The 18,391-nt window shown below is 33.9% G+C and overlaps 1 protein-coding gene across 1 annotated transcript in view; it reads left to right on the top strand.

Moving 5' to 3' along the window:
- The window catches only part of mTor (serine/threonine-protein kinase Tor), a 120,882-nt gene that overhangs the window by 45,889 nt on the left and 56,602 nt on the right, over positions 1 to 18,391 (top strand). The window contains exons 14-17 of the mRNA XM_072535113.1: positions 2,192 to 2,346; positions 4,149 to 4,338; positions 7,707 to 7,979; positions 11,990 to 12,318. Of these exons, the coding sequence (XP_072391214.1) occupies positions 2,192 to 2,346; positions 4,149 to 4,338; positions 7,707 to 7,979; positions 11,990 to 12,318 (947 nt within the window). The remainder of the gene's footprint in view (positions 1 to 2,191; positions 2,347 to 4,148; positions 4,339 to 7,706; positions 7,980 to 11,989; positions 12,319 to 18,391) is intronic.

Raw genomic sequence — 18,391 nt, 5'->3', positions numbered from 1 at the left:
ATTTTCGGTATCGCGTCAAGTTGTTTGCTTATATTGCAATAAATCAGAACTTTGTTGGTCTTCAGTGGAGAACCATCTAAATGAAGCCAAATGTTCGTTTAAAATTTTTCAAATATTCATATCTACGAATATGAACATTATTTTCTGCAAAGTTTGTGTGTTTTTTGTTTTTGTTTTTTGTGTTTTCTCTTTTTTGGTTAAGTTAGTTTTAAATAAGGAGTAAAGTGTACAGTAGATATGATAACATCGATAACATACTACATATTGAGTTGTAAGTTATGAACTATATCTGTATTTCTTATAAACTCAATGTCATTTGTTATATTTTAGAGAACTGATGAAGCTTTAGAAATATAAAGCGAAACGTCTTCAATAAACTTATGAAGTAGTTGACTTCTTTTTTTATTTGCCAACCTGAATGACCGATTAAACCTCTGAATTCACTAGTTGAATACTTTAGAAATATATATATATATATATATATATATATATATATATATATATATATATATATATATATATATATATTAAACCTAGAGCTAAAGATTCATACTATTACAGAAATTAATCTCACCAGTCTTCCGGGTTGAACCGCGTTGATTATCATTGCGCCGAGCTTTCGACATCCTCTTTGATGTCTTCTTCGGGGCTTCTGAGGTCTGATTCTGACCGTGAATATTTAAATAGAAACTTTATTATTTCCTGGGTTTGTCGGTCTGATGTAAATAAAACTATGGATTATGGAAACTAAAACATGGATTAAAAAATTGGTATCAATTGGTTACATTGACATATGACATCTGGCAGGTATCTTAAAATAGGAGTGGTTCAGGGTCGTATCTTAAATATATGCCATACTGCATTTAAAAAACAACTCAGTTTATTAAATTATGATACATTTTGGAAAGTTCTTTATATCATATGTATCATAATTTAATAAATCGAGTTGATTTTTAAATGCAGTATGGCAGATATTTAATATACGACCCTGAACCACTCCTATTTTAAGATACCTGCCAGATGTCCACTGTCAATGTCAGATACTAATTTTTTAATCCGTGTTTTAATTTATAATAAATAATAATAATAACGGATTGATTACGGCTGTCGCTTCTTCTCCGCCCAGAATTTCCATCTTTTTCTCTTCTAAGTCTCTTGCCGCCATTGCTTCATCAATATAGTTGCGCCCACTTCTCCGTGGTCATCCTCTCTTTCTTCTTTCAGGAGGGATCCATTCCAGTACTCTTCTAGGTCATCTGTACTCTGGCGTTCTTTGAACATGTCCGAACCAGATTAATTGTTTTCTTTCTATGTCATCATTGATATTTCGCTCCATTTTCATTTCGTTTCTTATTTGTTCGTTTCTAACTCTCTCCAGTTTCGATCTACCGCAGCTTCGTCTCAGATAATCCATTTCTGTCGTCATAAGTTTGTTTCTATTAGCTTTGGTGACGGCCCATACTTCCAAACCGTAAAGTGTAATACTTTGGACTATATACTACCGTAAATGTGTTTTTTGGTTTCTCGTCGAATTGTTTTTTTGCCAGAGAAGAGAGTTTAAGGCACGGATCGCTGCTCTGCCCTTGTTTATTCTTTCGATCGTAGCTGTCTTCGGCAATTACTACCTGGTCATCTGCAAAGAAAAGTGTATATAGCGTGTTTTCTTCCATCGTTATTCCCATGTTTCTACATTTTTTTACCCATTTCACTAAGTATCTGTCCAAACAGATTTTAAATAAGGTGGGTGACAGACGGCAGCCTTGTCTTAGTCCCTTTGTTCTTTGAAAAGGAGAGGTGATTTTTTGTCCCATCCATGTTACACTTTTTAAACAAGTGTAAACATGAAATTTAATTGTAAAATGTAATGTTTATAAAATAAAATACAGTGCTTATTGAAAATGGCAAATTTGTAGCAACGTTTAAGCAAAAGTTAAATAGTTTTATTTAAATCAGACCGACAAACCCAGGAAATAAAAAAGTTTCTATTTAAATATTCACGGACAGAAAATAACAAACTATATATATATATATATATATATATATATATATATATATATATATATATATATATATATATATATATATATATATTTCCAATTCCGGTTCTGCGTTTTAATCGTGTCTTATTCTTGTTACAATTTTTTTTAGTTAATATACAGTTCCTTTCAATATACAATATACCTCATTTTAGGTTTATTTACCTCGATTAGTTCCTCAAATTTTGAGAGTGTTAAACCATGACACCTCGAAGGATAAGCAATATACATTGAAACTGTTAGAAGCAATGCACAAATTTGGAAATAATTTAGAAGATTATATGCATTTGTTGTTACCACCCATAGTTAGGTAAGTTCAAAATGGTATTATCTATAAATTTTTGTCATAACTTCTGTATGACTATTGTTCATTTGTTTACATCAAAGCAACTATATCTCCAGAGGCTCTATTGAACCAGGAATAATATAATGCAGTTGGTCTAATGTCTTATTAATGTGACATATGCCATAATATCAAATCATTACTGTAAAATTCTCTTGTTAGTAATAAATAGCAAATTACGACGCAAAATTCGCCAAATTGTGGTCTGTGAATGGCCGAGTTTTAATAATGAGCGACGTAAAGTCGACTGCCTCGGATTTTCCTACATACTCTCACGCACAGCGGCCATGTTGTCGCATCTTTTGTGTTCAGTCAACACACGGGTGTTGGTTGATTGTTTACTGAACCAGTGGACTCACAATTATTCAACACACTGCGAATAGTCTTATCAGTAGGACGATTATGCAGAACATTCATTTTGATTTTTGAACAAATTTATCATTATTACGTCTTGTAAGTTATATCCATCCGACGTGATTTTGAAAGACATACTGAATAAATGACAGAGAATTTGACAGATGTAGCTTCAACAATATGGCCGCTACCAACTGTCAAAGATCGGAAGTCTCGTCATATAAATAAGACTCGTTTATATAAAATTTGGTAGGGAATAATTTTACCCTGATGTTTCGTTTACAACTGCGACAACCATTAAGAATGACAGTTACGTTCATGGCCACATCCCCTTTTATAACGAATGCCGCACTTTCAGATGAAACTTCATCAAGAAATAAAACATCATTACACAATAGAGACCTAAACGCCTTAAAAACCTACACTTCTTATCCAAACAACACAATACACTTGCCCTGTTATTCACATAGCAAACTCTCATTCTCTTGTTGTAGAGAGAATACCGAATAAAGGAGATATAATAAAATAATGTGCATCAATATAGTTTATCTTCTTTTTGGTATATTTTGTAACTGTGACGCAACACATAATGGATCTAAAACACTTGAATTTGAATTGTGAACTAAAGGCGTAAACTTTAAATTAGAATTGGAGCGACATTTCTTTATTTTATTTAATTCGTAGATTTTTTTTACTAGTATCTCACCTACTACAGAAGATATAAATTATAAGAGTATATAATTGGAACAAAAACAATAAAAATTCGAAAGTTTCAATATTTCGGCCAGGTAATGAGACATCCAGAGAGGTATAACCTTCTAAACCTCATAATACAATGCAAGATCGCCGGGAGAAGAGGCCCAAGCCGAAGAAGAACATGCTGGCTCCGAAATATCCGAGAGTGGTATCAAGAAACATCCTCTAATCTGTTTCGAGTTATTATTGCCATATTGCCGAGTTATTATTGCCATATTGCCGAGTTATTATTGCCGTAAACAAAGTTATTATTGCCAATATGATCGCCAACGTTCGGTAATCGGACAGGGTACTGAAATAAGAGAAGATATAATTGGGAAATATGTATAATTATAACCTTCAAATTATGTAATTATATAATATAACTATTGTCCCACCAATGAAGGTGGCTTTATGTAAGCGATTGGTGTTTTCCCTAAACATTCTTAAAATACATATTTTCTTATACTGGTCTGTTCTTGTAGTGGGGCGGATGAGGCGTATATATTGTATCTTTTGATCAACAATAAAAAATTAATTTGGATTGTGAATTCTTGTCACTACTTTTGCCAACATAAATATAGTTATAATTATAAATCTTAAAAATATCTATTCTGTAAATATATTACTCAGAATGTCTATTATTATCATCCATACATATTTGTCTTGTATTGTTTTAGATTATTTGATGCACCAGATTGTCCTTTAGCTGTTCAAAAGCAAGCTTTAGAAACAATTGATCAGTTGGCAGAAATTCTGGACTTTTCTGATTTTATATCTAGAATTCTTCATCCATTAATGAGGACTATTGATAATTGTCCAGACCTACGAAACACTGCTATTGAGTGTTTATGCACGTTAGTAATGCAGGTATGTATATATAATCATTTCGTGCATATCATTGGGTTTCTTCCGCTAAGCAGTTTACTGTCTCATCATCAAAAAATATACTGAAGATATCAAGACATGATAGATTTTCATACCTAGATTAATCTTCTGGAAACGAAAAACTGGCAGACTGCAAGTCTCCTTGCACCCAAGCATATTTTTTCATTATTGCCTATATCTTTTCTTTCATTTTCCCATAGTTGAAACAATGCTCTAGTTTCTCTTTCGGATATCTCCACTACTGCTTGTGACTGTAATAAAAATAAATTTTAAACCTAATCAAATTAAAAAATTACTGGTTATACTTACCTCTGTCTGCACTTCTTCATTGTCGGTACCGATCCATTCATTGCTAGAAAGTTGTATTTCTACTTGCGCTCGTAGCTGACTACCTGTAAAAATAAACAATTATAATATGTAGGTATATCATTATTTGTACAACTAAGCACCTGTTAGATTATTTACGAATCCACCTTCATCTGCATTCGCAGAATCCACGTCTGTATCAGCACCATTTACATCTCTCCTTGTTATAAAAATATTATCAACTTGCTCGGCTAATTTCTCGTCACCGTAAACCATATCTAGCGTTTTTGCTAACGAAAATCCACGACTGACAAAAAAAAAAATAAGGTAATGACTCCGTAAGCGCTCACCGCAACCATATGGTAACAGTTAAGTATAATAAACTTAGTGTTTTGTATAAAACTTAAGAGGTCGCTGGTTAAATGATATTAGATAAATAATTATAAAGTAAAAATGCAATATTTTGTTTGTAAATAAATCGGCGAAAAAATAGCAAATACAACTGTCAGTAAATTACGAAATTAACTAGCCATACTCATTATTGTTGTTTGTACAAAGAATATAGACTTACGATTTGAAATATTGGAGTCGTATTCTTAGCCAGTGGAATATCATTGGTACCGCGTCGGGACGCCGAGGGCTAGTTGGCACGAGAGCCAAAAAACTTGGTGTGTTTTGTTCGCTGTCTTGGGATGAAGTGATTTGAGTTGAGACTTAAGACGGTCAGAAAAGAACCTTCTTACCGTTGCGTGTGGACTGTATACCAAGAGGGTACACCAATAAATCACTCTATTGTGTTGCGATAATTGTTCTGGTAATACACTTGTCTCTATATTTGTGACCCAAAATACAAAAGAGAAGCCAAATTCTCCGCACTTAAAACATAATAGATGAGATAGCCAGTATCGAAATAACAGGAAGCAATATATTTTATCAGAGTCGTTAGAATACAGCATTGAATTAGATCACATTGCAGTACTGTAACATAAAAATATTGTAAATGTAAAAATATGAAAGAAATAGTACATACTTTCCCAAACACTTAGTAATATAATAAAATTAAGCTCTCAAAATAAAACTCAAACCACACTGTCATATGATTACCTCTCGACGGTTGAGAGAAGACTGAAATACGAATCCGGTACGTTTTATGGGTGCCTGAAGTATTCCTAGAAACGATAGTTTTCAAAATATGTGTCTGACTAGTTCCACGGGCGTACCGCAGAATTTTTAAAAATCGTGTGTTTTACGTTACCATATAGTAACGGTGGGCGCTAATGGGTTAATGAAATATGATGATAATCAAAGTGAAGTAATTAAACATAAATACAAGATAATAATGAAAGTGTAAATGATGAATAGTCTTTATTATTTTTACCAAATTTTGAAAAATTTTAAAGAAAAAAATTAAGATTTTTTAAATTTTGAACAAGTTAAATGTGTGATGTTATTATAAAAATATTAACAATTCAGTAATAAGTAGACATACAATTTTATTAAACCACATAGTAATAACGCGCTATAAGAAGTATTCACTTCCCCAAATGCCACGCGCCGTTTTTTTTTTGTTATTTATTAGGTAGTTATTACAGGTTGTCTCATTTATATTATTTTATTTTTTGTTTCGTATTCATTATCATTTGGTTGTATTAGTATTCACTCTTGATATATTTTTTCCATAGTTAGTTTACCTATCTAGTATTTTCCAATTCTTATTTATCTTATTTCCATTTCTATTTTATACTATGTGGTGACTTTTTTACGGTCCACGTTAAAGATTGTCCAAAATTTTTATCGAGATATAAATAATATACCTATAAAAATCAGTATATTTTTTGTATAATTCTTAGTTTTTTTTATTAGTATCTTCATTATCAATCAAGTGTCACGGATGCTAAATTTTAGTGAATCTGAATCTTGTTTGTTACTTTGACAGTTTCTTATTCGGAATAACCATATTTAGGTCTATCTCAACGTTTCGGTACCCTTGTAGATTGCTTTTTCAGGGGCAAGTGAATGCTATTGGTCATGATAACTGTTGGCTTAAGCACTCAAAGTTGTTTACGTACGTTGTAGTACGTTGTTACATTGAAAATTTAAGTTACTGTGTATGAATCTCTTCTCGGCTATTGGTTTTTGCCCCTGGATACGTTGAGTACTTGAGTTTACCTGATTAACAGCTTGCTCCTGCTAACGCTTGCTCTCTGTGTGCCCGCACTCTCACCAACAACTGATCACTACCATCGATGCGCGCTGGAAATTGAACACCGACCGAGGGTATAAAATGCCGTGCAAAGCGACGAGAACTAACTAACTTCTATCTCGGTCTAAGAGTAGTGATCAGAGCCCTAATTATTTTTCGTTTGTTTTTGTTATTTCATTGTATTCTATGAATCTTCCTACCCTTGGCCTTTCTCTCTTCCGGGGATGTGTAGAAATCCACTCGTAAGTTTTTCTTTTCAGCCTTTTAGTGTCAATTCTTTTAACGTGTCCGTGCCTAATCAGTTAACGTCTTTCTATATCCTCAATGATTTGAGCTTTTATTCCCATTATTCTTTTTATTTCTTTGTCTCTTATTCTACCCCTGTCGACTTTTTTAGCGCATCCATTTGGATCGCCTCCAATGTCTTATTGGCGGGTTCTGTTAGTTTCAATGTTTCACATAATATAATTCATGTAATAGTACTCTATTGTTTTTTCGTAAATTTTCTATATTCTTGCTTTTCCCAATTCTTTACTTCAAAATATTCCGTTCAGGTAACCTATAGCACTCTTATCCATCGATATTTATACTCCTCACATCATTATTTTTTTTCTGTTAATTTATTTTGTTTTTCTTGCTCTTCGACCATACTTCTGTTCTCCATCTATAAATATAAATGTTTGTTTTCCATCTTTTCGGAAAATGTGTATATTACAAGCTCTGTATTGTGTTTCATCCATTTTGTGTTTTGACAGGTTGTACATTAACTATTTCTCTTCTCGACTAACGAATATATTGTACAATAATTCGTAACATTGTACTAACTTGTATTTATTTTTAGTTGGGCCGCAAATTCTGCATATTTATACCGATGGTGCAAAAAGTGTTAAATAAACATCGAATTCAAAACAGAAAGCTGGAAATTCTGTTTTCAAAGATTCAAACCGACACTACAATGTCCGATGAAACGGATGTGGGCATCAGAAGAAGCAAGGGAAAGAATAAAGGTAGAGATGATGCTCCTGTAGGTAACGATTCTGCAATTAGTCAACGTTTGAAGGTTTCTGTTAAAAATCTTCAACAAGCTTGGACTCCGAGTCGGCGCGTTTCCAAGGTAGATAAAAACTTTATTGAAATATTAATTTTTAAAAAATATAGTATCCAACTCTTTAAGTTGATATTATTTTAGAGTTTTTATCTTGAATTATAAACAATGAGTTTTTATAATCGTTTGTCCTTTATATTTTTGTTGCTGTGTTGTATGTACACATTTTGTCTAAATCTGTATTGCATTTACAACTAATAAATAGTGGCGCTGTAAATTTTCAATATAAAATACGACCAAATAAGATGTGCAAGGATATGCAACATATTCTTCATTATAATATTTATACTCATGATCTAATTATTGTATTGTTAAATATATTATAAATGAAGAGTATTCTTAAGGTGGAGGTAAGGCTTCATTGAATATATATATATATATATATATATATATATATATATATATATATATATATATATATATATATATATATATATATACATATATATACACACTTGAGTGCAAAAAAATCTACTCAAAATTATTTTGCGAAAGTTCGTCTCCTGTTTCAATCAAAAAGGTGTAAATTTAAAAATATTTAGTATACAATTATTGACCTCATTATTGAGTTTAAAAAAAGTTTTGATTTTTGGTAAATCGGGTGACGTATTACAAATAAATAATGCAATACGTAGAGAGGGGGTCAGAATTTGACTCATTGAAATCGACACGCACCGACTTAACGCGTTCGGTGAACATCGTAAGCATCAATTTCCATAGCAACCCACTAATACATCAGTCAATTAAGTTCGCAACTTCATAACAAATGGATAACACATCCATCAAAGCAGCTCAAGCAGTAATATTATTGAGAGAAGACCTGAGCCAGAGAGCCGTGGCAAATCGACTTAATTTAAGCCAATCTGCTGTGTCCCGAGTGTATTGTCTCCTCCGATTAGGAAACTCTGTTTGTGTTGCATATTATTTTTAAAATGCGTCTTTCAAATAATGCAATAGAACTTTTTGTAAGTTCAATAATAAAGTTATTGTTTGCACATTACATTTTTTTATTTTCATAATTATTACATTGAAACAGAAGGTATAATCTCAAATAACGCTTTTGAGTCGATTATTTTGCACTCAAGTGTATATATATTATATATATATATATATATATATATATATATATATATATATATATATATATATATATATATATATATATATATATATATATATATATATATGTAGGTATACGCTCCAACATTAGCTCATCCAGAAGAAGAGATAGATCAATTTTATGATGAACTTGAAGCAATATTGGAACAAAAAACATTCTATATCCTAATCATGGGAGACTTCAACGCCAAATTGGTAAAACTTTAGAACCAAGAAACAGGCAAACATTGAACAGGCATTGGAAATGAAAGAGGTCAGACACTTGAAGACTGTATGGGCAATTAAAAACGATGAACACCTTCTTTTACATAGAGTAAAAAAAGGGAAATATCATGACAAATGTCTTGGGAAAGCTCAGATGAATATATAGAGAATAAGATCGATTTTGTTATTATCAATAAAAGGAAATAATTACATGACAATATTAGAAGAGCTAATTACATGACAATATTAAACGAAGCGTTACCACCAATCGAAGAAAATCTAAGTATAGAAGAACATTGGACTAAATGTAAAGAAGCTATGCACACAGCGGCTGAAACTGTATTAAAACCTATTAAGACCAAAAAAACGAAGATTGGTTCGATGAAGAGTGCAGACATATCAACCAACAAAAAAACGAAGCATATAAGAGACTCCAGCAGCGCAGAACGAGATTAACTCTGGAAGATTATGAAAATCTTAGAAGAGAAGAAAAGAGAATGTTTAGAAGAAAAAAGAAAGAACAATACGAACACGCTCTAAACGAAATTGTTAACCACCACAATGGAAAAGACTCACGAAAATTCTACCAACAGATAGACAGCTGCAGAAAAGAATTCAAACCCAGAATAATAGCCTGTAAAGATAGAGACGGTTCTATAATTAGTAACAAAAGAACAGATACTAAACAGATGGGCAGACCATTTTGAAGAACTGCTTAGCGGCAACCACGAAGATGGCGAGATTGAGAATCCCATGTTTCAAATGAATGAAGATAATCGGCAACCACCCCCCACCGAAGAAGAAATTAGAGAAGCCATCGCAACACTGAAAAATAATAAAGCTCCCGGTTCGGATAATCTCCCTGCCGAACTTTTCAAAAATGTCGGCGACCCCCTCATAAAACACATGCATAAACTGATAACTGCAATCTGGCAACAGAAAGAAACACCCACAGACTGAAAGTTAGGTGTACTGTGTCCTATACACAAAAAGGGAGACATGATGGTGTGTGATAATTATAGAGGCATCACTCTACTCAATATGGCATATAAAGTGTTGTCCAACGTATTGTACAAAAGACTCCTCCCTTACGCCGAACAAATAGTGAGAGGATATCAGTGCGGTTTCCGTCCTAATAAATCAACAACGGACCAGATATTTACAGTGAGGCAGATCCTTGAAAAAACCCTAGAGTTCGGCGTCGACACCCACCACATATTTGTTGACTTCAAAGCCGCATACGACTCCGTTAATAGAAATAAACTTCTACTTGCTATGGTAGAATTTCGCATTCCGTTTGATCTTGTCCAGTTAACTGAACTTACACTCACAGGTGCAGAGAGCATGGTAAAAATCCAAAACGATCTCTCAAGACCCTTCCATTGCAAAAATGGACTAAGACTGGGTGATGGACTATCGTCTCTTATTTAACCTGGCATTAGAAAAAATAATTCGAGAGTCGCAGATTACTACGAATGGTACTATCTTTAACAAATCAGTACAGATTGTCGGATACGCAGATGACATAGACATCATAGGTAGGTCCACAGAATCTCTGACCGAAGCATTTCGGTCGTTAAGAGCATCTGCACACAGAATGGAACTAACTATAAATGTTCAAAAGACCAAATATATGTGTTGCACTAGGTCAAGCAACCCGACACCTACACGAATAATAATTGATGACCTAGAACTGGAAGGTGTTGCCACCTTCATATACTTAGGATCGCTGCTAACCAAAGATAACAACGTCAGTGAAGAAATCAAAAGAAGAATAGTGCTCGCCAATAAGTGTTACTATGGCTTAAGAAGACAGATGGTCTCAAAAATGCCTAGAAAAATTAAACTGACTGTATACAAAACACTAATAAGACCAGTGCTTACATATGGTTCAGAAACTTGGACACTAACACAGAATGACCAAGAATTGCTCAAACGTTTTGAGCGAAAAATACTAAGACGAATATTTGGAGGCATAAAAGAACAAGGTTTGTGGCGCAGGTGTTACAATTTTGAGTTGTATAGAAGATTTGGAGAACCTGACGTTGTAAAATTCATTAAGGTAGCACGCTTCAGATGGTTAGGTCATGTAATCAGACGAGAGGAAGATGCCATAGTCAGAAAAGTTTTTGACCGAAGAGGGCCGATCGGACAACGAGGAAGAGGAAGACCGAGACTTAGGTACCAAGACAACCTAGAAAATGATTTGAAGTCTATCGGAGTTAGAGCATGGAGAAGAGTTGCCAGAGACAGGAGCTAATGGAGGATTGTTCTGAAGAAGGCTTTGGCTCATAAAGAGCTGTAACGCCACTGATGATGATGATGATCAATAAAAGGAACATTATAGGAGACTTCATTGTATTAAATCAAGTGGGTATGACCGAGTGAGCACCGGTTTTTTAGAATGAAGATATAAATGAATAGTAAACTAGAGATACAAAAGTTATTGAAAAGCAACATAAACAAATTTACGAATACTACGAGGATACTCCAACATCTCCAAGAGGCTTAATAAATCAAAATTTAATTAATGTAAGATAAGATTTTCTTCAGTATCTACGTAGCGGTCGCTATTTTGTTGATTGATGTATTCCTCTGTCTTAATTGTACTTAGTTATTTCATTATAACCATATCCTAAACCTCAATAGTTTTATAGTTTATTAATCAATCAATATTAACAAATTTTTTTATATAGGATGATTGGTTGGAATGGTTGCGTTGCCTTAGCTTAGAACTACTAAAACAATCTCCGATTCCCGCTTTACGTTCTTGTCTTCCTTTGGCCCAGACTTACTCTCAACTGCCGAAAGATTTGTTCAATGCCGCTTTTGTGAGTTGTTGGACCGAATTAAGCGAAGATAAGCAAAAAAGTTTAATGAATGGATTAGAACTAGCTCTTGCAGTTCCCGATGTACCGGAGATTACTCAGACCATTCTGAATTTAGCAGAATTCATGGAGCACTGTGATAAAGGACCCTTGCCATTAGATCCACATCTATTGGGTGAACATGCCATGCTGTGCAGGTAAAGTACACGTTTAAAATAATTCAAATTCAGTGCCAAAGTTTCGGAAAATTCTAAGAAATAGTTTATAAAAGTTATTTATTGGTTTTCTCAGGATTTGAAGGAAGTGAATGCATTTGAATATCATTGAACATAATTATATTGAGCATAACGTTAACTGAAATTTAGTAGCTAACATTTTGTAGACTATCGAATGAATGCCGAACTTCCAATCGTTTCGCTATTCGAAAAAGTCCGGTAACTTGAGGCGCAAATACGTCATTTTACGCACCATAAATGACAGGTTCAGTAGCTGTAGCGTAAATCGTCTCTAATTGAATGTTTTTATTCATACATTTCATTTTTTAGATTTGTGTTGTGATTTTTAGATACATGGAAAACCAATAGATTTTTGGATTTTGGACACTTTTTAAACAGATGAATCAGACAATAAATTATGTACTCCAGATCTTTTCATTATCCTTTATTAACCATTCTTATAGAATTTCTATAATAACCTAATATCTAACCATTCTTATAGAATTCTATCTATATAGAATCTTTTTATCCGAAGCAATATTATTAAAGAAACTGGAAAAACTGAGATTACGAACTTGTTATGCAGTACTGAGAACATTATATAAAAGATACCTTTATTTTCAATATAATGAAGTACACAAAAGAGAAAAATCACATTTATATATTCATCATAATCTTTGTAACCATTTCATTTTTATGCCTTTCTTGGTACGGCCATAAAAGCGACTGCAGGAATTAACATTAATTCAAAGATATTTTTAATTGACGAAAAAGAACAACCGCACGTCCTCACAGTTTTGCTTTAAAGATATTTCGTTTAATGTGTTAATGATGGCCACGTTTATATCCAACTTTCATCCAAAATCTTTCCAATCACTTAAAGCACCTTTAACATTGGTTCTCATAAAAAGATTGCAAATGCTATCGTTTATTCGCGTTTTTAGAGCTAATAAATTAAGAATAATGAACGAAACGTAAATTTAACAACATTCTCAGAGACTACTTAACCGTCATAGAAGCAATATTCCAAAAAATACTGAAGTTATTATCTGAAATTAATAAAAATATGTAAATAATATGGATCTTCTTCTTCTTCAAGTGCCATCTTCGTTCCGAAGGTTGGCGATCATCAGTATCTTTGCAGTACAGAATTCCAGTACCTCTTAGATCTTCTACAACACTATCATACCTCCTATTCCTTGGGCGCCCTTTGAAACTCCAATACTCTGGGGTATTGTAATTTAGGAATAAGAATTTACAAGAAGGAGAATTTGGAGAAGGGGCCTGCGTAGCGCAAGCGGTAGGATGCTTGCCTTGCATGCCGGTGGTCCGGAGTTCGAATCCTATTGCCGGCAAGAACAACTAGACATTTTTAAAAAAGTCTATAGGCCCCAGGTCGACTCAGCCTGAATAAAATGAGTACCTTGGGTAAAACCAGGGGTAATAATAGGCGGTTGAAGCGTAGCACTGGCCATGTTACCTTCCTTGTATACCGTAGGCCCTAGATATAGCAGACTACCCTGCTATACTCCCAAAGCCGCGAAGCGGTATAAAACGGGAGACTATTATTATTATAGAATTTTGAGTGAAGTTATTGAATGTACTAATAAAAAATGGCTTAGCTCAAAGGAATCAATTTAAAGGGCCAGAGAGACACCCAATCTTAAGGGAGAATTCGGGCTAGCTTTTCTACAATTAGGATTAGCTTTGGGATAAAAGACCAATATATGGGATGATAAAATTATATAAACAACATTGTACCTTGTAACACAAACAATGAAATTAGATAGGACAACTTGGAATTTAATCTTATATTGAAGGCACTATAAGTAAATATACGAAGTTGCCTGAGGTACTGAATGTGGGCGCCACTCAAGACTAGCTTGAGAATTTAGAAATGAGGAAAAAACAAGAAACAGGTATACCTAATATAATAACCTGGAATTACTTAAAAAAAACACTATATACCTTGTATTGCTGTAATATACTGGTTAGTAGAAACTGAAATAAAAAAGCTAACTACTAATGACAACTATATTTATACATTTTTGGTAGACACAGTTTAAATCATTTATCTACATGTAAAAGAAAAGCTGAAATAGCAGTATGGGTCTCTCTCTCTCTCCAATGGCGCTACAGCCCAAATCGGGCCTTGGCCTCCTCCAAACTATGCCTCCAACCTTGTCGGTCCCGCGCCGATCTTCTCCAGGTTCTCACGTCTAGCAAATTTTGCGCGTCCGCTACCACTTCATCCTCCCATCTTTTCCGTGGCCTTCCTTTTGGTCTTGCGCCCTGCATTTTACTATCTAGGGCTCTTTTCGACAATCTTTCTGTCTCCATTCTTACTACATGACCAGCCCAGCGAAGTCTCTGAAGTTTAACGAATTCTGAGATCGGTGTCTCTTTGAACAGTTGGTAGAGTTCATGGTTGTACCTGGATCTCCATATTCCGTTTTCATTAATAGGAAAACGGAATTGGAAAGAAACCCATAATTTCGTGAATAATGAAAAGATCCCTAATAATTGGAAAACTGGGATTATATGTCCAATCTATAAAAAAGGGGATAAACTGAAATGCGAAAATTATCGCGGCATAACCCTCTTGTGCACGGCGGACAAAATTTTTACTTACATATTAAACAAACGACTCACAACTAACTGAAAATATTGTCGGGGAATATCAAACCGGTTTCCGACAAGGAAGATCTACAACTGACCAACTATTCACAGTGAAACAAATTTTAAACAAATCGTGGGAATACGACATTGACGTCCATAACATATTCATAGATTTCAAACAAGCCTACGACTCAATTAATAGGAACAAGTTATATCAAATATTGCAGAGCTTTAATATCCCCCAAAAATACATCCGACTGGTAAAAACAACAATGGATTCGTCAATAGCAACTGTCAGAGTCCAAAATGAGCTCACCGAAAACTTTACAATAGTCCAAGGATTAAAGCAAGGAGACGGGCTGGCACCGACACTATTCAACCTGACCTTGGAATATGTGATAAGACAGCTGAACATAGGAAGAGGTAATCTCCTAACAAATAAATCAATACAGATTGCCACCTATGCCGATGATATCAGCATCATGTCTCGCAGAACAGAAGGGGTGGCAGAAATATATTTACAATTAAAAACAAAGGCAAAAGAGACCGGACTAGAAATAAATATTCAAAAGACAAAAAAGTTAACACAGGCAAGAGCTAGGGGACACAGACGCACAGTTGAATTAGAGGACGATATTGAAACGGTAGAAAGTTTCACATATTTAGGAGTTGCATTAAACACGGATGGAACAGAAGAACCAGAAATCCAAAGGAGAATAGTAAAGGGAAACAAAGCTTATTTTTCACTCGATCATGTGTTCCGCTCCAAAAACACACACTGGAGATCGAAAATCTGGGGCTAAAAAACTATTATCAGACCAATAGTATGTTATGCATGAGAGACATGGGTGATGACAGAAGAGACAAAAAGAAAACTGGAAGTCTTCGAAAGAAAAGTCATAAGAAAGATATTTGGACCTATTAACGAAAACGGAATATGGAGAACAGTATAGGTGGGGGTGTAAAAATAAGATATGGCCTAATAGCCACGAACAAATAAAAATACCACCACTACTGTGCCAAGTAACGAGGGTATTAGTAAAAACAATAATTTAAAGTCCGGGAGAAAAGCGAAATAACTTAACACTAAAGGTTAGTATTAGAATACAAAGTAAATCTAGACTAGGTAAGGTATTAAAGGTAAAAAAAGAACAACTATGGTTACAATAAATGAATACCTTATCTTACGCAGACGCAAAGGGGTGAGGTACTCACCGATAGGACTAATATTTGTCCGAATAGCAACTAAATATCAATTAGTACAATCAAGATATTTATATAAAATATATAATAGAATGAGTCGGGTCAGACACTCTTTATAAAAACCTATATTAAAAAAACCGCATTAAATTTTCTCCTCCCTTATTGAACAACCTATATAAACTTTAATTACCCCTTTTCTATTTATAAAAAAATATGGGTATTAAAAGAAGCGATTTTATAAAATAAATAATTGAGATTGCTTACCTGAGACTAGTGCGCAGCGTTAGGACTTTAGAGCGATTGTCATTATGGCGTGGTTTGCTATCTAATTTATTATTATTTAAGTTTCTTGCTTAATTTGAGTTGCTTTAATATTTAATGATAGTATTAACTAAAATTTCGACAAATGTAAGAGTCGCTCACTTCTCTGCCAACCAAAACCAAGATTTCGCTTGTCGTTCAGCCACATGTCGCACCACAGCGACCTCTTACATTTTAATTTGGGCCATGTGCGTATCTAAAGCCCTAATCTTAGATACGCACATGGCCCAAAAAAAACAAGAAAGAAGGAAAACTTCCAGAAGTTTCCACTTTCTTTTTTTTTATTGTCTAGGACGAACTGGCTTTAGGACGAACCTGAGAAGGGATACGGTAAAGCCGAAACGTTGTGGTATCAAACCATAAAGATGTTAAGATCAACAGCCACACGATTTGTTCAGGAGACGGAATAAAATCAGAAGCGAAGTCAGCCATGCAGTATACGGATAACACGCGATTTACTGAATCATGCTTGCCTCAAACATGTAACGGAGAAAGGATGGATGTGTAATTGTGTTATTAAAAGAGATAAGTTGTTTTAATTTAAGAAGACCAAGGGTTAAGAAAGACAAAAGAGGAAAAACAACTCTTACTTACAATCTAAACATAGTTCTATAAACTTATGTTCTTAAGTGTTAGTAAAGTTATAATTAAAACTACACCATAGATGTATATTAACAACTTATGTTAAAGGGTAAGATCAAGATTACCAAGAACCATTCAACAACAAACTCAAACAAAGTCCTATCAACTTTATCCAACTTTGAGACTGGAGCGAACAGATTCTATTAATCACTCGAGAGTTCAATGAGGGCCTAATTTATTAGGACTGGTTGAGACTATATTACTACAAACCTAAACTAATATGATATGGTTCTGATATCAGAACTTATTAGAAAATTCAGGGTACAAGATAATCCATTCACATTTTGTTCGCTTTAGCAGCGGTAGGAAGGCACATTATCGGCAATAAGATACAAGCAATCTCGCATCTACTCGTGATAGAGGATATGCTTAAGACTCACATCTACCAGCTTTACACATGGTAGAAGGATAGACAAAAAGAGATCATAACTGTAATACCTAAACTGTACTATTTACGTGGTCCAATTCGTTTATTCGTAGAAAAAAAGAATGGAATAACCACATAAGCAGAATGGAGGAGACCCGTGTCGTCAAATTAGCAAGAGATAAGTCACCAATCGGAAGAAGTATCGGACGACTACGCAAAAGATGGAGTGACAACCTTTCATATAGGTATTATTCCGCCAATGAACAAGCAGAATTGCTTATAAAGAGGAAGTAGAAGAAGAAGAATTCTTTTGCTCACGACAAGAACAGTGAAGGACAGGTTTCTTAGGACTCCATATTCAAGATAAAGATAAGATATATACTCGATCAATATATAGATAGAAGAGATAAACGCAATCAAGATGAGGTACGAGATAGACTCACATCCACCTTATCATAATAAGGTGGAAGGACATCTGCTAGCGTGATGCTCAGTAGAAAGACAAATAAGATAGCTCACATCTACAAATCCAAATGAATGGTAGAGAGACAGGTAAACAAACTTAAAGGAATAAAGTATAGTACCTTGTATATAACCTTGAGAAGGTAATAACATAGGAGATGACAAAGCATGACACATTCTAATTTCAACTTAAGAGACACTCAAGGAACAACTGATATATATATATATATATATATATATATATATATATATATATATATATAATATATATATATATATATATATATATATATATATATATATATATATATATATATATATATCGTAGCCAAGTGAAGGGCACAAGTCAAGGGTGATCAGTCCTGAACCCACGCTAAAACACCGACACAGTAATTAACTGAATTCCTAAGTTTTATGGTCATGGTTCATGAACCCATGCAA

Source organism: Diabrotica undecimpunctata, chromosome 6 (genome assembly GCF_040954645.1).
Source record: "Diabrotica undecimpunctata isolate CICGRU chromosome 6, icDiaUnde3, whole genome shotgun sequence".
In the NCBI taxonomy this organism is placed as follows: Eukaryota; Metazoa; Arthropoda; class Insecta; order Coleoptera; family Chrysomelidae; genus Diabrotica; species Diabrotica undecimpunctata.
Note: the sequence above shows the minus strand (reverse complement) of the source record. Positions and strands in the feature narration are given on the sequence as shown.